Here is a 21,666-nt window from a genome sequence, read left to right as displayed (position 1 = left end):
GTGTGAAGAGGTTGTGGGGTGGGGGGGTGAGGAGGTAGCCATATTAGGAGCAGGGAGACCCATTAGAATGTTATTGGCAGCAATCAGATGAGGGATGGTGGTGATGATTTGAAATCTGACATTGATGTTGGCATCAGGTAGGAGGGAGAAAGGGGAAGGCTTTCTACAAGCCATGTATATGTAAGTACGTACATATATACATACACGTATATACGTATATATGTATACACACACACACTTGTTTTATTTGATGGGCAATAAATAGTTGGAGTAAGAGCATAGTCGGGGTATCACAGAAACCCTGTCACCAAAGGAAGGGAGAGCTCATTTGTTACCTGACATCTCTGAGTCCCCAAGACTAATTCAGGATTAAGCAGTAGAGCTGTGCATTGTCCATTTGGCTTTTGGGGGAGAGACTGTGGGCGCCTGAGGACATTTTGCAACCTGTTCTTATGAATAACACTTTTGTTTTCCCTTTTAGTTAAGAAGAGTTTTATTGGCCAAAATAAATCTTTCTTTGGTCCTTTGGAGCTGGTGGAGAAACTTTGTCCAGAAGCATCAGATATAGCCACTAGTGTCAGAAATCTGCCAGAATTAAAGTGAGTGAGAAGTAGCTAACACTGATTTAATGTTTGAAAAAAAACTCCCTCGTATTTACCCATTTCTCAATTCCTTGCTGATAAACTTTTTCTAATTTAGAACAAATCGTAACATGAGCCACGCTCCACTTGAACTTTAGTCTCAGCTCTGCTGCTCATTATCCTCAAAATCTTGAGCAAGATCTGCCCCTCCCTGAGCCTCAGTTTCCTTATCTTTTAAGATGGGGACAGCAATTCCTATAGGTCACATAAGGTCATGTAGTTTGAAAAGGTGTTGTGGGGACCTGGCTGGCTCAGTCGGTAGAGCACTTGACTCTTGATCTCAGGTCGTGAGTTCCGGCCCCATGTTGGGCACAGAGATTACTTTAAAAAAAGAGAGAGAGAAAAGATGTTGTTACCTGAGGAGCAGTTATAAGAGTAAAAGGGGTCATCGTTATGCTCCTGGAATCCGTGCGTTGGATGCATCTGGGCAGTTTTCAGAATAATACAGCTCAGGCCAGATTTTAGATTCTAGGACATGGGACATTTGTGAAAAGGTGAGACATATCATTTACCATGTCTGGGTTGGCCCCTTGGGATCCCCATGCATTGGCTCAAAATAAAAAAACTGGACAGAATACAAACAAGGCATCAAAAACTAATGATGTAATATATGGTGATTAACATAACAATAAAAAATTTTTAAAAAAGAATACAAACAAGGTGTCATCATGAAATCTGCATTTAGAAGGGGACCTAGAGAGCCTTGGGCCCATGCAAAAAAGCACCCTGCCTGTCCCACAGGGGGACACCACTGTCCAGCCCCACACACGTCTCCTGGGAAGCCAGCCTGTTCCGTTTTCAGATCATAACCGCCAGCATTTACCAAGGGCTTGCCGTGTGCCAGGCATTGTGCTAGGACATTTCAGGATCTCATTTAATTCCCCACAACAAAGCCTCCAGGAAAGTTGTTGGGATCCCCGCATGATAAGTACGAAACGGAGACAGAGCAGCTAAGTAACCTGCCCGAGGGCCCTCAGCAAGTGAGTGTTGCAGCCAGGAAGGGAACACAGGCCTCAGGGATTCTAGAACCCTCTGAGTCCCACCACGTCCATTGCTATGGAGCCCTGTGCAGTCTTCTCAAGATGAAATTGAAGCCTCGGTCCCTGTCGCTAGTTCAGCCCTTGGGCCTGTCCCACAGAAGGTGAAAGCCTTTTGCACCGTGACAACTTTCAAATACGTATTTGGTGAGCTCTCAGGAGCTTCCCACGTCTGCTTTGTTTCAGCAGTTCCTTTTGTGGTCCTGCTGCCCATCCCTTCCGACCAGCTCACTCCCTCATGAGGGAAGCCGTGAGACTGAGGCCCAGTGCGTTAGATTGGAGCAGACCGGGGCTGTCCCTCCTCCAACACTCAGACCTCTGTTTCCAGTTATGCACGGGAGGCAGTTTTGAAGTCTTGTGCTAACAAAGAGCTCACTGTCCGCGAAACCCACCGCCTCCTTCCCTTCTTACTCTGTGGCTGTGAACAAGTGACAGGCTTGGCCTGTCGAAATCCTCCCGTCTCCTGAGAAGGAAAGACACAATAGTTCCCTTCTCTTGATGCCTCCAGGAGTAGCCTCACCGGGGCCGTGTGGGAGAGGACTTTTTTTTTTTTTTTTACTATTTCATTAAATTGTTATAAAAGTTCTAAAATTTTGACATTATTTTGGAAGTTTATGACTAATGTTTTGGGGGGTGGAAGGTAGTTTGAAACTTTTGCAGGATGCATTTTGTATCCTGAGGAGTCTCGAGTTTAGTTCCCCTATCTAATTGAAATGAAAATACCTTTTGCAGTATGACCCTGTCACCCAAAATTTTTCATTGTTTTCAAGTCACTGGTGGTTTTTTTTGTTCGCTTGTTTGTTGTTGTTGTTTTAAGATTTTTATTTATTTGAGAGAGAGCACCAGTTGCGGGGGAGGGGGGAAGGCAGAGGGAGCGGGAGAAGCAGACTCCCCGCTGAGCAGGGAGCCCAATGCAGGACTCGATCCCAGGACCCTGAGATCATGACCTGAGCTGAAGGCAGACACTTAACCGACTGAGCCACCCAAGTGTCCCCACAACATCATTTTTGCAATGGCCACAGAGCATTCAGAAAAAAAACTCCCCTTTGGACTTTGTGCTTGTCTTCAGTTTTTCATTATCCGAAGAGTGCGGCAGACCATCCCCACACATACGTTTTTATGTGCATCCTAAATTATTTCCTTACCACATATTATTAGACCTAGAGCTTTGATAACCCGATCAAATCACTGGCTGGAAGTGTAGTGCGGGTTTATGTGCCTGACAGGCCACACATGTCTGTGTCCCTTTGCCACATCATGCCAGTATTCAGTATCTTTTTTTTTTCTACTTTATTTCCTTTCCTTTGTGCTCTGGTTTAACCTCATTTATTTAGGGGAGGGGGGGTTTCAAAGCCTTTTGTACTGATGGGTTGGATTAACCCCTACGGGCCTGGCTCCTGGAAGTGCTCAGCCCCCACAGCTCCCTTTGGTGCAGACACTGATGACAGGAGCACCTCGACTACTTTCTTAGAGATCACAAATGCCGTCACTCTGCCTAGAACAGAATCTTTCTCCGCAAGCCGTGTTAGGTCTACAGTTGGGAGGCTTTCTGTTTTCTTCTGATGTTTAGAGCAGGCCTTTTCAAAATTGCCTCTTTGAGATTGGTTCCACAACAGCACGAATGTACTAAACGCTAACGAAGTGTACATGTAAAAAGGTAAATTTTATGTTCTGTGTGTTTTGCGACAGTTAAAAATAAAATTGCACCTTTGAGCTAATGCCTCAAAACGTGTTGGATATATTAATAGAAATAGAGATACATAGATATATTAGATATATAATAGATCTATTCATGAGGTACATTAATCTTTTGAAGAAATGTTTATCCACTATACAAACCTAACCTGATATTTCCTGGCCCCTGTGAAATTTTATGAATATATGCAAAGTTTTATCTAATTGTATTTGTTCCAGAAATCAGATTTTTTTGTGGCTTAAAAGATTTTATTTATTTGAGAGAGAGTGAGAGCTAGAGAGAGAGAGAGCACACACAGGGGGAGAGGGAGAGAGAGAAGCAGAGCAAGGAGCCCGATGCGGGACTCGATCCCAGGACCCTGGGATTATGACCTGAGCGAAGGCAGATGCTTTCACTGACTAAGCCACCCAGGCATCCCTAAGAGTTTTTTTCTCTTGTCAAAACAAACAAACCAAAAATACATGTCCGCGATACAAAATTCAAACAGTACCCAAAGGTTTGCAGAGAGTGGTTTTCTGGGCCTTCCCACCCAAGCTCCAAAGCTGCTGTTCTTACGGTGTTCCCTGTGTTCACATGCACGTACGTGCAGGAAGATGTGTATCTCTTTAGCTAAATTGGGGGCTTGGGGGTTTTTGGTGTTATGTCTTAACAGTTTGGCTCTCTGAATTCCAGGACGGCTGTGGGAAGAGGCAGAGCCTGGCTGTATCTTGCACTCATGCAAAAGAAACTGGCAGATTATCTGAAAGTGCTCATAGACAATAAACATCTCTTAAGGTATTTTACCTCCTATCTTTGCTGTCTTTTGCTCCTAAAATACTTCGAACATCGTTCTGGAGATGGTTTGGAATTAAAACAAGAGTGTGCGATGTACACAGCTTTAAAGAGTATTTCATTTTTCGAGCACGGGTATCTGAAAGTCATTATGAATGAAGATTCATATTGCTTTTCATTTTGAAAAGTCCTTTCAAAGATAATTCTTCAAAAATACCTAAGATTAACTGACAACCTACTCGATTAAGCTTCAACAAAATAATACTTACTAGATTTCTTGATAACAGGAAAAAATGACTTTAAAACTAGATGCAGTGGACAATTTTAAAGTATAAAAACCTGCTTTTTATAAGAGAACATACTTATATTGCCTATTTTAGGATTCCATATCCATCTTGTAAAATTTTATATTTCTTAGCATCAGTAATGACTAACTAGCTGTCCCTGAAATTTATGACTGGTTCATTTTTGATACTTACATATAAGCAAAAATAATCCTCACAAAAGGAATTTTTTCTAGGACATGGGAATTTATAAGGGAAGAATCTCTCTAGAGTTAATTTGTCTGATTGAGTTAAAAATATCTTTTATAGTATGGCCTGCCACTCAAAATTTTTCATTGTTTTCAAGTCATGGCTTATTATTGAGCGTATCTTTATATGATAAATAGGGATTTCACATACTTCTTCAAATACTTCACGTACTTTGTGTTTTGAGTACAATCACACTGAGTAACTTTGAGGTGCAAATTTTGTTCTAATGAACTAATTCTTTTTTTAATTGAAATATAGTTGATACATAATGTTACATTAGTTTCAGGCATGCAACAGAGTGATTCCACAAGTCTACACTATTATGTTGTGTTCACAAGTGTAGCTACCATCTGTCACCATACAAAGTGACGACAGTACCATTGACTATGTTCCCTGTGCTGTACCTTTCATCCCCATGACCTCATGACCTAATTCTTAAGACACTGAGGTCTCATGCACACTCACACATACACACAGTTGGTAAACGAGCACATCATTGGTGACCAGGAGCTGTAGTAGACGGGATGGAGCCCCTGTGAATGGCTGAGGTGACTGGGAGGTGAGGAAGTAAAAGCAGCCAGTGTGGAAGGGGGGGTTTATTCTTGGATGTGGGGGGCTATGGGGTCCCGCTTCCTGTTGGCATGAGTGTAGAAATAGCACATAGCAGTGCGGAAGAAGGCGCCAGTGGGGACAGGAGGGACGGACTGATGGTCGGGAACACAGGAGCCAAGAGACGGGAAGGACTGGGGTCCAGGGTCCAGACGGAGGAGTCAGCCTCAGATTGGAGGCAGGAGGAGCCTGTCCTCAACCACGGGAAGAGAAGAGACAGCAGCACTTGAAGGGGCGGGAAATGAAAGGCAGAAGGAAACTGGCACCAGGGGGTTTCTGGGCATCTGGGGAAGCTGGCAGCCTGGCCCATCCGCTGAGAGGTGAGAGGGCAGGGCACGTCGGGGAGAAGGTGGTGAACATCCCTTCCTGAGCGGCCGGCCACCTGCTGTGTCAATCTCTTCCAGTGAATTCTATGAGCCCGAAGCATTAATGATGGAGGAAGAAGGGATGGTGATTGTCGGTCTGCTGGTGGGACTCAATGTTCTTGATGCCAATCTCTGCTTAAAAGGAGAAGACTTGGATTCTCAGGTAGGATGGGAATCTTGGCTTGAGGTGGAACGTCTTCTTTGGGCTGGGGATTTTGCACAGGGCGGTGGACATGTGCCGGGCCTTCTTATGGGCAAAGCGCAGAGGGTTTCTGCTCCAGGGCTGTGCTGGGGAAGGGAAGTCCGGGCCAGGGCACGGAGGCACACGAAGGTGGAGGCTGGGCTCGGTTTGCAGGCCATCCGTACCGTGCTAACAGCCATGCTTGTGTCCCGAGAGCTTCGAGAAGCCATTGGAGGCTTTTAAGCAGTGTGCTGGCATAATCAGGCCCGGGTTTGAGAAAGATCAATCTAGCAACCATCCAAGTGATGAGTTAGACGCGGCCAAGAGTAGAGACCGCAAAAACATGGAGCGGACAAGTCCCAAAGGTTGGGTGGGGACTGGAGATAAGAGTTGGGAGAGATTGGGGAAGGGAGGTGATGCAGGGGGCATGAAATGAAAGCGGGCAGCAAGGAGCAGAGCACCCTGAGGGGCAGGACCGTCCTCCTTTCTTCGTGCCCAGGAGCAGCTGACCAGGGCTGAGGCCTAAACTGGTGGTGGGGACGGTAAGTGAGTGAGGGGGAGAGACAGCCCCACCCCTCCCCACCTCCAGCCCCTTCAGCGCACGTGTGGCTCTGGCTGAGCGACTGCCTGGCTGGCTTCCCGCCCCAAGTTGGGTACGAGGAATCTAAAGCTTCCCCTAGTCCCTTCGTACCCAAGCCAGCAGTTTTTCTTTTCTTTTTTCTTTTGGTTATAATCTCTCCTCCCTTCCCCCCCCCCCCCGATAGTTTTGTTGTTTCTGCATGTTGAAAATGTTTCAAAAAATAAAGAGAAGTATTTTTGGAAAGAACCAAAACCTCACACTGAATCCCATTACTCAGACAGCTAATTAATTTAATGTTACATTTTGATATCTATCCTTTCAACACATGAATAAGGGTGTGTGTGTGTTTTTATATTTTAGAGGTATTTGGACTTTTTTTTGTTAAACCAAAATATGATTATTCCAGGCACACACCGTTTTGTAATGTTTTTTTGACACTATGTCCCACATGGCTCTCAATGTCAGTGGAGATACGAGCCATTTAAACAGATGCACAGTAGAAGCGTTACCTCAGAGAGACTGCGGATTTGGTTCCAGACCACTGCAATTAAGTGAATATCTCAGTAGAGCGAGTCATGACTTTCTTTGGTTTCCCAGTGCATATAAAAGTTATGTGTACACTATACTGTGGCCTATCACAACATCTTTAAAAAAAAATCAATGTGTAAGTAAATAATAAAAATAAAAATTAAGCTAAGTAAATTAAATAAAAAATCAATATAAAGTATTTTTTTTTAAGATTTTATTTATATGAGAGAGAGAGGGATCACGAGCACAGGGAGAAGGTCAGAGGGAGAGGGAGAAGCAGACTCCCTGCTGAGTAGGGAGCCTGATGCAGGGCTCAATCCCAGGACCTAGGATCATGACCTGAGCTGAAAGCAGACGCTTAACCGACTGAGCCACCCAGGCACCCCCATACCTTAATTTTAAAATTCTTTCTTGCTAAAAAATTCTAACCATCATCTGAGCTTTCAGTGAGTCATAATCACTGATCACGGATCATCATAACAAAGGTAGAAATAGGAAAAGTTTGAAATACGTGATTACCAAAATGTGACACAGAGACACGGGGGGAGCAAATGCTGTGGGGAAAACGGTGCTGATGGACCTGTCCAACACAGCTGCCACAGACCTTCAGCTTGTAAAAATGCAGTCTGGGAAGTGCAGTAAAGCAAAGGGCAATAAAACGATGTATGCCTGTATTCATTTTATGAGCGTACTGTAATTTATTTAACCAGTACCTTATTAACTAAGGTTGATTCTGTATTACTACAGTACTGTAAACATCCTCATACCTCTTCGTACTGTTGTCCATTGATTTCCTTAGAATACATTTTGGGATTTCTGTGTTAAAGTAAACATTCTACATTAGTATTATGACATCATAATGAGCATTCTTGATCTTTTTCAATCTCATAGACCAAAACAGCTCTTCTCAAATTTACATTTTTTTTTAAAGCATGTTTAGTTGTTTTTTTTTTTTTTTAAAGATTTATCTTAGAGGATGCACGTGCCGGAGGAGTGGGAGAGGATCTCAAGTAGGTTCCCCGCTGAGCGCGGACCCACCCCCCAGGCAGGACTTGATATCACAACCCTGAGATCATGACTTGAGCCAAAATCAAGAGTCAGTCAAAGGGTGCCTGGGTAGCTCAGTCGGTTAAGCGTCTCCCTTCAGTCATGATCTCAAGGTCCTGGGATCGAGCCCTGAGTTGGTCTCTCCGCTCAGTGGGGAGTCTGCTTATCCTTTGCGCCTCCCCTGTTCATACGAGCGCGCGTCTCTCAGATAAATAAAATCTTCTTTAAAAAATTTAATTAGGGATGCCTGGGTGGCTCAGTCCGTTGGGCAACTCTGCCTTCGGCTCGTTTATGATCCCAGGGTCCTGGGATCGAGCCCCGCATCGGGCTCCCTGCTCGGCGGGAAGCCTGCTTCTCCCTCTCTCACTCCCCCTGCTCGTGTTCCCTCTCTCACTGTCTCTCTCTCTTGCTCTCTCTCTGACAAATAAATAAAATCTTTAAAAAAAATTTTTTTTAGGGCGCCCGGGTGGCTCAGATGGTTAAGCGTCTGCCTTCAGCTCAGGTCATGATCCCAGGGTTCTGGGATCGAGCCCCACATCAGGCTCCCTGCTCAGCGGGGAGTCTTCTTATCGCTCTGCCTCTGCCGCTCTCCCTGATCATGCTCTCTCTCTCTCTGTATCTCTGTGTCTCAAATGAAGAATTAAAATCTTTAAATAAATAAATAAATAAAAATTTAATTAAAAAAAAAAAGTCACTTAACTAACTGAGCCACCCAGGCACCCCTATTTATTTTTTAAAGTGGGCTCCGTGCCCAACGTGGGGCTTGAACTCACAACCCTGAGATCAAGAGTCACATGCTCTACCATCTGAGCCAGCCAGGTGCCCCAGCAAATTTACATTTTTGAGAACTCAGGAGGTCAAGTATATTTTTTACATGTGTTATTTGCCATTGGTGGTTCAGTTTTCGTGATTCCCCCTTCCTGTTCCTTTTGTGATTCCCTGTTCCAGTTCCTCCCATTTTTCTGAGTCTTCCATTTCTTTTCCACTCCTTTATTATAGATTAATGATATTAACTGTCAGAATTTTGGTTATCAGTTTTTTTCTAGTTTCTTACAGCTGTTTTCCCTGCAAGGAAAAAAAGGGGGTTTTTTGCAGTCAAATTTATTTTATTTTTTTTCAAAGATTCTATTTTTACATAATCTCTACCCCCAACCGTGGGGCTCGAACTCACAGCCCCGAGATCCAGAGTTGCATGCTCTCCTGACTCAGCCAGCCAGGCGCCCCAGCATTCACACTTAATGGACTTTTTCTTTATACCGTCTAAGGTATTGTGCTTAGAAAGTCCTTTCCCATCTAAAAATTAACCTGATTTTTTAAGTCAACTGTATTTTTTACATTTAAATAATGCCTGTCATTTCTTTTGACATAGTGTGAAATGGGAGTCTAGGTTTCGTTTACAAACAGTAAACCAGTTTTCTCAATATCATGTATCAAGTACATTTTTCTACTAATTTGAAATTTCACCTTTATTTCACACCTTTATGTGTGAAATATCCATAATCCAATGAGGTTTATTTCTGGACTCAGAAGCCTAGTCTCTGAATCTCTTTATCCTATGTCAGTAACAGTCTTTTTTTTTTTTTTTTAAGATTTTATTTATTTATTTGAGAGAGAGAGTGAGCACGAGTGGGGGGTGGAGGGGGAGAGGGAGAGGGAGAGGGCTCCCCGCTGAGCAGGGAGCCCGACACAGGGCTGGATCCCAGGATCCTGAGATCATGACCTGAGCCGAAGGCAGAGCTTGACCGAGCCACCCAGGCGCCCCTGTACTGTTATTTATCGTTATTACCATTATTTAAGAGACGGTCTGAGGGAACCTTTGAAGAGTCCTCTGAAATGACAGTAGTCAGCTGTTTCCTTCGTTTTCAGTTTTAAAATAGAATTTCTGTGTGTGTGTCTGTGCTCACGGTAGAATTTTTTTTGTTAATTCTAGCAGACACATGGCGTCCTGTGAGTTGCAGGTGTACAGTGCAGTGATCCCAGGCTTCTGTACTTTTCCCCGGTCTGTTCTTCAGCTCAGGGCCTCTCATACACCGCCATGACGTGTGAATGCTTGCTGCTGATGTCTCAGGGATCTTCCTCCTCATGTTTAGAAAGTACTATTCCAGTCTCATTTATTTTACGTTTTTATTAAAAATGAGCGTGTGGGGCCATCACATACCCTTTTTTGGCATCTTTTGAAATGTCATATCTTTTAACCCATAAATATAATTGAATTCATTCATAGGTTTCCTGTTGTGATATTACCCCTGCATTCCTAAAATAAACCCAGAGTGGCCATCGTGTGTTATTCTTCTAGCGTGCGCCTAGATTTAATAGGTCTTTGTCCTTTTGTGGTGTCAGAATTGTGTTAATCTCATAAAATAAGCTGGATAATGTTTTTTTCTTGTTTTCCAGAACTGTTGATAAGAGCAGGAATTATTTTTCTATTTGAAGGTTTCTTCCTGGTATGATCTCTTCAGCATTATGCTTTTTTTTTTTGGTCCTAGTTCTTTGACCACTTTAATTTTTTACTTAGCTCTTGGTCAGTTTGTTGGTTTCCTGTGTCTTGGGACGATTTTTTAGTCATTTGTATTTTTCCAGAAGTCATTTATTTCATTCAGATCTATTAGTTACATGAGAGTGTTCCCTCACAGCTTCTTAAAATCTCACTTTTCTCATTTGCATACTGTGCACTTGCTACTAAATACCAATCGTACTGGATAGAATTTGTCTACTGTGTTGAATTTGAAGAACCAGCTCTTACTTTTATGGACCAGTTCTGCCTTCTGCCTTGGGAGAAGGGCTTTATTTGCTTCCTGATCCATTAATGTCTACTTTGAGTGCTAACGCTTCTTTCTTTCTTTCTTTTTTTTTTTTGAAAGATTTTATTTATTTGACAGAGAGAGCATGACCAGGGGGGAGGAGCAAGGAGAGAGTGAGAAGCAGGCTTCCCGCAGAGCAGGGAGCCTGATGCAGGGCTCGATCCCAGGACCCCGGGACCATGACCTGAGCTGAAGGCAGACGCTCCACCGACTGAGCCACCCAGGCGTCCCGCTCTCCTTCTTTCTATTGTTGGGTTTTTTCACAGTTGAAAATGTATTTCTTTTTTACTTAATTTTTTTAAATTTTATTATTTAATTTTTTTTTTAAGATTTTATTTATTTGATAGAGAGAGATACAGTGAGAGAGGGAACACAAGCAGAGGGAGTGGGAGACGGAGAAGCAGGCTTCCCGCAGAGCAGAGAGCCTGATGCGGGGCTTGATCCCAGGACCCTGGGATCATGACCTGAGCTGAAGGCAGACACTTAACGACTGAGCCACCCAGGCGCCCCTATTTAATTTTTTTTTTTTAAGATCTTATTTTTGAGTAATCTCTACACCCAGTGTGGGGCTTGAACTCACAACCTCGAGATCATGAGTCTCATGCTCCACCCACTGAGCCAGCCAGGTGCCCTTTATTTATTTTTATTATTTATTGCAAAAGAAATGCATCCTTGTTGAAAAAAGTTTATACAGAAGCATATCAAGTGAAAAGTAAAATTGAAACTCCCCTTCTCCCCTCCCCTGTCAATCCCACTCATCTCCATAGATGATGGTAAAAACTGAGGGGAAAGTCTTTCTAGAACCAGTTCTACTTTTTCTATGCATCTGTATATACATAGGTTTTGTTTCAGATTAAATCCTTTTTCTGGGTAAGGAATCACCAGCCAGGTAACCGGTAGCCATCACTGTATCTCACGGTTGGGGGTTGACTGGGCTGAGAGAGGCAGGTACTTCTTGACTAAGGGCCCTGTGATTGCAGGCAGGTTGGCAGGGGCAGCAATCACTGAGGCTTCCTGTCTTGCTTGTCTGTCTTGGGGCTGAGAAGGGACTCATTGAGCTGGGACTGGAACAGCAGAGGCTTCTCAGGCACCTCTGTCCTCATGTGGTCATGGCTCCAGGGTAGCCAGAATTCCTCCGTGGAAGCTCAGAACTTCAAAGGTATATGCCTCTAGAGGGAGAGCCAGGAAGAAGCTTGTGTTGCCTTCATTAACATGGCTGCAGAAATCACAGCAACATTTCTGCCGCTTTTTACTCAAGACAGACCCTGAGGCTGCCCAGGTTCAAGGGTCGGGAATGTAGATTGGTGGGAGGTGCGACAGAGAAGTTACAGAAACCATCACACGTGGCTCTGGCTTTAACATAAATGGTGTTACTATAGGGACACCTGGGTGGCTGAGTTGGTTGAACATCCGACTCTTGGTTTCAGCTCCAGTCGTGATCTCAGGGTCGTGGGATCGAGCCCTGCTTGGGCTCCATGCTCAGCACAGAGTCGGCTTGAGATTTCTCTCTCTCCTTCTTCCTCTGCTCCTTCCCCCCGTGCTCATGCTCTCTCTCTCAAATAAATAAATCTTTTTTTTAAAAAATGGTGATACTATACAGAGTTAATGCGATACCTATCGCTCTGGGATTTAACATTTTCTCCTGGAGCTTTCTTCATGTCATTATACATCCATCTACAGCATTCTTTGTTACAGTTGCATAGGGATCTGTGATTCGTCTGCTACATGAGTGATAAATATCTATTGGTGGACCCAGTTTTCCCTTTTTTCAAATACGAGTGGCTTCATTTACTCACACTGGAGTAGACAGTGGCAGACCAGCCTCTCATTCTCTCCTGAGTGCTTTATTTCTGGACAAAGCCCTTGACATTCAGATGGGAGAGGTTTGGGTCCTCCCTCGTTCTCCACAGCAGCAGAGAATGTCCCCTGGAAAATGGGATGGGACCATTTCACCCACGATTTAGGGAAGGAAGGAGGCAGAGTGTCAGTTAAGGTTACCTACCACCTCGATCTAGCGATCCAGGCCTTTTTTTTTTTTTTTTTAATTACTTTGTACCTGAAGAACTTTGTTGATCTTTGTCAGCAACTTGATTGTTGAATAAATACACAAAACTAACCTTGACAAGGGAGTAAAATTTCAGAATATTCCCTTAAATTCTGATTTTTTTTTAGGTTGTATTTATTGAGAGAGAGAGACAGCAGGAGGGGCAGAGGGAGAGAGAGAATCTTAAGCAGACTCCCTGCTGAACATGGAGCCCGACGCAGGGCTCGATCTCACACCCCTGAGATCATGACCTGAGCCAAAATCAAGAGTCGGTTGCTTAACCGACTGAGCCACCCAGGCGCTCCCCGCTAAATTCTGATTTTTAATACGTTTTTCTTCTAGAAGGTGGTGGGGTTATTTTCCTCTTGGTTTGTTTGTTCAGTTGATTGCTATTTTATAGAGCTAGTTAGCACAACTAGATGTTTGTAGGAAAGAGACAGGAATGTAAATACCCTGAATTTTAAAGATGTAAGGTTTGTGGAAAACGGGACAAGTTTCTCTTATTTAAACTTGTACATTTTATGTCAATCAGGTTGGAGTGATTGATTTTTCCCTCTACCTTAAGGATGTGCAGGATCTTGATGGTGGCAAAGAGTAAGTACCACCCTGCATGCTGCGCTCTTCAAGTTTCATGAAATTCTGGCGAAGAATGCTACATTTGTGTTTGCTTTGTGGGCCATTTTCATTTTCGTTGGGCGTTTTTAGTTACAGAAGTAATACATTAATATTCCCATGTGCAAGGAATTGAGCTCTGCAGAATAGAGAGGACAAGTGAAACGTCCCCATTCACACTGTGCCCCATCTCCAACTCAGTCTCCTCCCAGGGCTTTTCTAAATGCCTTGTGGGGATATATTTGTTGGTAGTACAGTTTGCCTTATGGTTTGTTTGAATACGAATGGGGCAGTACTCTTATGTAGACGTAAGTTGCCTTGGGCTTGTCCTTGGATCCTGGCATGTCCTGGATGTCTCTTCACGCCACTGTAGCTCTCCTTCGTGCTGCTAACAAGAGCATTCTTTTATTTTTATTTTTATTTTTTTGACTTTATGCCAATGTTTTTATTGTTATGTTAATCACCATACATTATATCATTAGTTTTTGATGTAGTGTTCCATGATTCATTGTTTGCATATAACACCCAGTGCTCCATGCAGAACGTGCCCTCTTTAATACCCATCACCAGGCTAACCCATCCCCCCACCCCCCTCCCCTCTAGAACCCTCAGTTTGTTTCTCAGAGTCCATCGTCTCTCATGGTTCATCTCCCCCTCCGATTTCCCCCCCTTCATTCTTCCCCTCCAAGAGCATTCTTTTAAAGGAGCTATTCTGGGAAAAAAGAGAAGTAAACAAAGCAAACAGTGTGTATAACTTGCTACCATTTGAATTATGATAAAGAATATACATCCTTACGCATATGTTGCACTTCCACGCGCATGGCCTGCTTCTAGAGGAGCATATGGACCTGCTCACACTGGCTGCCTGGAGAGGAATTGGCCGGGGGCCGGCATGGGGGGAGTTTCACTGTAAACCCTTGGGTTGTGTTTGACTCTTTTGCCACCTGTCTTTCCAACGTGTTCCCGTAAGGATTCTCACGGTCTCTGTCCCAGCAGCACACCTTAGCTGGCAGTGGGAACCCCATTAATGCTTCAGGCATTTTGAGTACAAGGATTCACCCACTTGAGACTTAAACAAAAATGTATTCTTGGGGCGCCTGGCAGGCTCAGTTGGTAGAGCATGCAACTCTTGATCTTGGGATTGCAAGTTTGAGCCCCGTGTTGGGTATAAAGATTACTTAAAAATAAAATTGATATATAGTTAATGTAAAGAAATGGAAATAAACTGATTATCAATAAGGAGATAATTGAATAAATTATGGAGCATTCAAAATATTCCACTCTGTGACACATTATGCAGCCATAACAAATTTGACCGACGGGGTATAGTAGACTTACAGGGATTTCCACAAGGTATGATCGAGTGAGAGAAGTATGACACTGAGAAGCGTATACAGCTGCCCCCTGAACAGCACAGGTGCGAGCTGCACAAGTCTACTTACACACAGATTTTTTTTTTCAGTAAATACGTACAGCACTGTAAGTGTGTTTTCCTTATGATTTTTTTTTTTAAGATTTATTTATTTTAGAGAAGGGGAGGGAGGGGCAGAAGGAGAGGGAGAGAGAATCCCAAGCAGACGCTATGCTGAGCGTGGAGTCTGGCTCGGGGTTCGATCTCACAAACCTGAGATCAGACCTAAGCCGGAATCAAGAGTCGGCCACTTAACCGACTGCACCATCCAGGCGCCCCCCTCCACCTTATGATATTCTTAATAACATTTTCTTTAACTTATTTCATTGTAAGACTGGAGTATATAATACACATAAGACACAAAATGCGTGTTAATTGATTATGTAATTGGTAAGGCTTCCAGTCAATAGTAGGCTATTAGTATAAGTTTTTGAGGAGTCAAAAGCTATGTGCAGAGGTTGGCACCCCTACCCTTGCATTATTCAAGGGTCACCCATATATCATTTTTGTAAACAAACCTAAGCAATCCCTAATATATTTTTTGTGTTTCAATTACATATCCTATCTGTAGAACACAGATGGATATCATGATCATATGCATGTGGGCTCCACAGACTGCTCATGTGGGTTACCTGCAGAGCTATGTGAAGGGCAGAGCAGGTAAAAGAAATAATCGACCATGCTGAATAATGCAGCACCTGTGGCATGCACCTGTGTAGAACGATCCCTGTGTGAACATACGTATGTATGTATGTATGTAAAGAAATTGGGGGCTGGGGGGGGAGTCTAACTTTAAAGTGTTCAACCCTTTTTTTTTTTTTTTAGCCAGACCGGTCAGCTTTATGTTTTGAAAAGCCTTTGGTCTCCTTTTCTGAGCCACGCTCTTTCCCTTCCGCACGACAAGGGCTACTGCATCCACCACCTCAAGGGAGGGCCATTTGCACATGGCCGTCGGTGTTTGCACCTTGCCTGCCAGATGGCTTTCTCTCCTCTTCCCAAATGCCTGGCCTGCCAGGGCAGGAGGGTGTCTGCCCGAGGCCTGCTCACGTTTCTGCATCTCCCAAGGCCCTGGCTGCTGTCCCCACCACACCCCACCCCTTGGCCAGCTTTGCTCTCTGTTCACTCCGGGACCGGGACCAGGCAGACATTATTACTGAGGTCTGACTGTCCCTTGGTTTCCTGATGATACTGGTACTTCTTCAAGGTGATCCGCACATTGGGGGATGGTTACAAAGTATTAGCCACGAATTAAAGGAATTTCTCTCTTTTTATGCTCTTTTTAAAAGGCACGAAAGAATTACTGATGTCCTTGATCAAAAAAATTACGTGGAAGAACTTAACCGGCACTTAAGGTAGGACTCGCTCCTTTTTCCAGTGTTACAGTTCCTTCTCAATACCCGATAATCATTTCATGGAACATTTTTGAATCGCCATATATATTCATAACTGACTTTTTTTCCAATCCAAGAAAGAAGGTTATCATGCTTGTGTGTACAGACTGGAGAAGTATGATTTCTTGATAAGGAGCTTTGGGAATTCTTGGGTTCTTTGTTTTGTGCAGTTAGGCAATGTAGAAAGCAAACAGATTACACCTTGAGTCTCCACCCCCCACCCCTCAGCCACCCAGTTGGAAGTTGGGAAGCACTGTTCCTGCTGGGAATCAGCACGCATCCCTCTGGGGTGCCGGGGCAGGATGATAAAAGGGTTGGAAAACCACCGGGCTAGACCTTTGACGACAGTTCAGTAGCAAATAGCAGGCGTCTGTACCTTGATTTTTCAGTTTATTGGAAAGCTGCTATTCTGTTTCATGAAGCACTGGCCGAGGGCGGTGTTGGTGGCGAGCGGGCAGAGATGCTCAGTCTGATTGGTGGGGAGACCTGTTGTCGCTGTGTCTCTGAATCCCCTCCAAGAGTGTGCGGTGCACCGTAGCCCTGCTCCACGGGAGCAGCCCGGCTGCCCCAGGTGCCCCTGAGACCGCGCAGGGAGCTGGCACGTCATTGCAGAACAGGAGAGCTGCTCCACGCTCTCCTTAGGTGTGACGCTGGCTGCTATTGTGAGAGATTCTTGACAGGTCCCTCATTTATGGAGCGTTTTTATAAGGAATAGAGGTCAGATTTTAGCAAATGCCCTTTCGCATCGTTAAGGTAATCATGACTTTTATCCCTTAATCTGTATTTGATTAGTAGATGTCTTCATACTGAGCCATTTCTGTATCACAGGGATAAACTCTACTTGATTGTAGTTTTATTTTTTAAAGATTTTATTCATTTGTGAGAGAGAGAGCATGAGTGGGAGGAGAGGCAGAGGGAGAGGGAGAAGGAGACACCCTTCTGAGCTGGGCACCTACCTCAGGGCCCAATCCCAGGACTCTGGGATCACGACCTGAGCTGGAGGCAGACACTTAACCGACTGAGCCACCCAGGCGCGCCTTGAGAGTAGTTTTAATAATCATTTTTTAATATGTAAACTGACCTAATTATTCTATAGTTTTTCCTCTCTGGCATGGTGTCAGGGTTGTGCAGCTTCACAAAATGAATTGGGAAGAGTTTCTGGTTCGTGAGCATTATTTGCTCCTTGAAAACACAAAGCTCGGGGCGCCTGGCTGGCTTAGTCGGTGGAGCATGCGACTCTTGATCCCAAGGTTGTGAGTGTGAGCCCCATACTGGGTGTAGAAATTACTTTAAAAATTTTTTTCTTAAAGAAAACAGAAAATGTGAAGCTCAAAGCCTTTATTGAGGCAGTACTTTGCCAACTTTTCAGTTTTTCCTAAGTTTGGTTATCTAGATTTTTTCCTTCTGAGGATATGTCTCTTTTGGTCATTTAGATTTTCTAAGAAAAGCATAAATTTTAGTGACATTTTCTAAGTTATACAGTTGGAATAGAACTGAAAATTATGGGGCACCTGGGTGGCTCAGTCGTTAAGCGTCTGCCTTCAGCTCAGGTCATGATCCCAGGGTCCTGGGATGGAGCCCCGCATCGGGCTCCCTGCTCAGCAGGAAGCCTGCTCCCTCTCCCACTCCCCCTGCTTATTTCCCTCTCTCGCTGTGTCTCTGTCAAAAAAATAAAATCTTTAAAAAAAAAAAACCTGAAAATTGTATACTTTTAAAATTTGTAATTCCCAGGGAGCCTGGGTGGTTCAGTTGGTTAAGCATCTGATGCTTGATCTTGGATCAGGTCTCGATCTCAGTCATGACTTCAAGCTCCCCCCCCCCCGCCCCCCGTTGGGCTTCACCCTGAGTTTGGCGCCTACTTAAAAAAACAAAAGCAAAAACAAACCCGGTAATTCCCTCCATATCTTTTGTGTTCCCTTTCTCATTTTGTGTCACTGTGTTTTAATTTTTCTCCCCCCTCAATGCTCGAACCTTGATTCATTAGCGTCGCCAGGTTTGTTTCTTTGTCCTCCCCTCACTGGCAAAAGGCACCAGTTTGGGGCAGTAGGGCCTGTTGCCTAAAAGTACAGGTTCTGGAGCCAGATCACCTGGATTCAGATCCTGGCGCCCCTCCAGAGGGGAATGATCATGAGTGAGTTTTCCAGTGTAAAGTTACGGTTTTCTCATCTGTGAAATAGGTAACAGTAAGATTTGCCCACAGTGTCGTGGGGAGGGTCACATGAGCTGATGCATTGAAAGTGCTTAGAACAAACAGGGCCTGGCACATCATCCAAAAAGGAAGTTACTGCTTGTTAATGTTACTGTATTTTTTTATCAAATTTACATTCGTTTGACATGTTTTTCAGTAGGAAAGTAGTACAGATTAAAGAGTATTTGAAAAATGAGGCAAAGTGTAAAAAAAAATTAAAAAACCACCTTTGCTCATACAACCCCAAAGTACCAATATCTTGTTACAGATATTGATCTAGATACATGGCCGCCAGCACATTTTGGTTCCCATCTATCGTGTTAGGGAGAAAAAAAACTATTTCTTTTCCAGTTGGCTAAAAAAGAAATGGATAGCGTATTTTGGGGGAAAGACATTGAAATCTTTGTAGTAAATGTATACACATGCACACATACATACATATTTAGAATTCTCATCTCTGAGTTTGTTGGAGACCCTCGACTCTCCATCCATCGCACAGGAAACCTAGGAATCTGTTCTCATCATTCACAGGCTGGGGAGACAGCCTTTATAAGCTCACTGTTACTTAATGTGTTGTTTTCTCTAGCTGCACAGTTGGGGATCTTCAAAGCAAGATAGATGGCTTGGAAAAGACGAATTCAAAGCTTCAAGAAGAGGTTTGTAACTTACTGAAGTTCTTAGAACAGAATGGCCCAAGGTGAAGAGACAGTGTGGTTGGTGTATCCGACCAGAGCTTCTCGCTGGTCGGAATGGGAATTGCTAAGTTTGGGTTGAACTGCACGTGGGGGTTGGGGGGGAGTCAGGCGTTCTCAGAGTTCTGCATCCTCAGAATGTCCGTGTTCAGCGCTGTCCGGGGCTTCCCGTGAGCCGGGGCAGCTGATCATGAGCCAGTTCTAAGGGACTTAGGTTTTACCACCTCACAGCGCACCCGGGGAAAACCAGGCGTCCTTGGGAAAGCCCAGCTCCTGTGGTGAATGTGCTTCTCTCTTCCTCTTTACCCACCTTCCTCTGATGTAGTCTGGCCCCCTGCTGCCCAGAAGGCACAGACTCTGTTACGAGGTAAAAGTAACCCTCGCCCACCCCTTCTGTGTTTCGGCCTCTCAGGAGCATGGAACCAGTCTCCCCACAGTGTGGTCTTTCTCTGCTTTCTCACTAGGAAGAGAGAGAATGAAAGGACAGGAAGAAGGAGGGCTGAGGCCGAGGAAGAAAGCTTGCTGCCAGCTGCCCGGCAGTCTCCTTGGTGGACACATCTTGTCTCCTGTTAGCAGGAGGGGGGTTGCTCAGCCTTTCTGAGGCTTTCCACAGGTAGCGGTCCCTGGCTACTCGGGCCTCCCCACCAGGTCTCCCTGGGGAGGAAGAGGGCTGTGACAGGGGCCAGGGCGTGACCCCCACCTCGGTGTGGAGGCAGGTTACGGCCAAAGGAGAGACGCAGAGCATGCCTCTGTATGGAGGGCCCAATTTAAGGCATCCTTTAAACTGACTGCTCTCTCCCATGGGGCCAGCCCTGAAAAGCTTTAAGGAGAGGAGCTCAGATTTGTGTGAGGAGAAGGAGATTCAAAGGTGGCCTTCATAGATGGGCTTCCCGGGAGCAGCTTCACCACACTTAGAATTGGAGGACCCCGTTTCCCTTGGGTGGGTGGGCCTCTGGGCCTCAGTTTAGGTAGGCAGGTCTTTGGGCCTCATGTTCTCTTCTCCAGATCAGATGATAACCCATACCTTACAATGTTGTTGTAGAAATTAGGTAAGTGTTATATAAATGTGCCGAATACACTTGGCGCATGGAGACATTAGTTGATTTTAGATCAAACAGATTGATTCTTTGTTCTCCCTGGCGAGGTGGCATACTTTCAGTGACGGTCTAATTTTAGCTTTTGGAACTAAACAGCTGGGTTATTTTTTTCTTTAAAGGTCAACAATTGTAATAGAAAACACGCTTTAGAGAAAAGTCTCTCTCTTCAGGGTGTGCTCTCTCCATCTTCAGAGAGCGGATGGGAATTAGCGTCTGGCTTCTGCCTGCTTCTTCCCTGGTAGCAACTAGCACCTCCTAGAGCCTTAAAGTTTCTTATTTAGGTGCAGCAACTTATGGTTAGTCATGGGTTCTGAGTCCACTTGGACTTAGATGCTGTTGACGAAGAGGAGCAAGGAGTTCAGTGCCTCAGGGCCCCCCTCAGGGAGTGACGCCAAGAGCACAGCCAGTTCCGGTCTTTTTTCCCCTTCCCCAGCCCACGCTTCTCTCTCCAGGCTGGGTTCGGAGGCTGGGTAAGGAGAGGTTGGTGGGTGTGCTCACGCCTCTGCCTGCCTCTCCTGAGAGCCTCCCCTCGGCAGGTCCGCGAAGGTGTCCTGTTTGTATACACTTTGCCCTAACCTGTGGTAGCTCACGGACAGGAAGATGCTCTCCAGGGCCTGTCTTCAGTGGTTTGGTTGTGATTCCTCTCCCAGAAGCTTTCACTCTCCCGCTAGGGATAAAATGTCCTTTTGCTTCTTGGCTGGAAAGACTTCAAAAGCCCATAATCCCTTTGCTAAGTAAGAGCTACTGTTATCATTGGTGTTTACATAGTCGCCAACTTTTCCTACCCATTTTTAACCTAGGTGATTTTTTTTTATTTAGAGATGAGAACATCCTTTATAAACCCACCTTTTTTCCTTATCGATATTTCACCCTAAGTATGTTCTCAAGTCACTAAAAGCCTTTGCAGACATTCTCATAACTACATGTTTGCCCAGAGGCGCCTACTGCCATTCGTTAAACGTTTTCTCCAGTATTGGACATTCAAGTGTCTGTCACAGTTTCTGTCCGTAAATTTTTGCCCACATTAACTAGTTTGCTCTCGTTTTTTTAAAACTGTGTCAGTATATTACCTATTCAAAACCAAGAAATAAAATAAAAAACAAAATATCAAATACGTGGAAATCCATCGTCACTTGCGAAGGTGCCAGACGTCAGCTTTTAAATTTGGAACGGTAAGATTAATTTTGACGTTAAGAAACATAAAAATCTTTCTTCATCAGCTTTCAGCTGCAATAGACCGGATTTGTTCGCTTCAAGAAGAGCAGCAACAATTAAGAGAACAAAACGAGTTAATTCGCGAAAGAAGCGAGAAGAGCGTGGAGGTGAGATGCTGGCCCCACACAGCAGGGTGGCGTGCCGCACGCACGCGCACGTCATGCACGCACACGTCACGCGCGCGCGCGTCCCCGGCCGACCTCAAGCTCCCTGTGCGGTGGTGATGC

General features: G+C 44.6%; 1 protein-coding gene across 2 annotated transcripts in view; it reads left to right on the top strand.

Moving 5' to 3' along the window:
• Positions 1–21,666, top strand: part of RUFY1 (RUN and FYVE domain containing 1) — a 60,395-nt gene that overhangs the window by 9,882 nt on the left and 28,847 nt on the right. For both annotated transcript variants that reach the window (XM_032395701.1, XM_032395702.1), the window contains exons 3-9: positions 482–599; positions 4,047–4,148; positions 5,692–5,815; positions 13,366–13,427; positions 16,143–16,208; positions 19,022–19,091; positions 21,445–21,546. In XM_032395701.1, coding sequence (XP_032251592.1) covers positions 482–599; positions 4,047–4,148; positions 5,692–5,815; positions 13,366–13,427; positions 16,143–16,208; positions 19,022–19,091; positions 21,445–21,546 — 644 coding nt within the window. The remainder of the gene's footprint in view (positions 1–481; positions 600–4,046; positions 4,149–5,691; positions 5,816–13,365; positions 13,428–16,142; positions 16,209–19,021; positions 19,092–21,444; positions 21,547–21,666) is intronic.

This window comes from Phoca vitulina, unplaced genomic scaffold (genome assembly GCF_004348235.1).
Source record: "Phoca vitulina isolate PV1807 unplaced genomic scaffold, GSC_HSeal_1.0 scaffold87, whole genome shotgun sequence".
In the NCBI taxonomy this organism is placed as follows: Eukaryota; Metazoa; Chordata; class Mammalia; order Carnivora; family Phocidae; genus Phoca; species Phoca vitulina.
The sequence above is the reverse complement of the archived record's forward strand: the minus strand, read 5'-3'. Positions and strand labels throughout refer to the sequence as shown.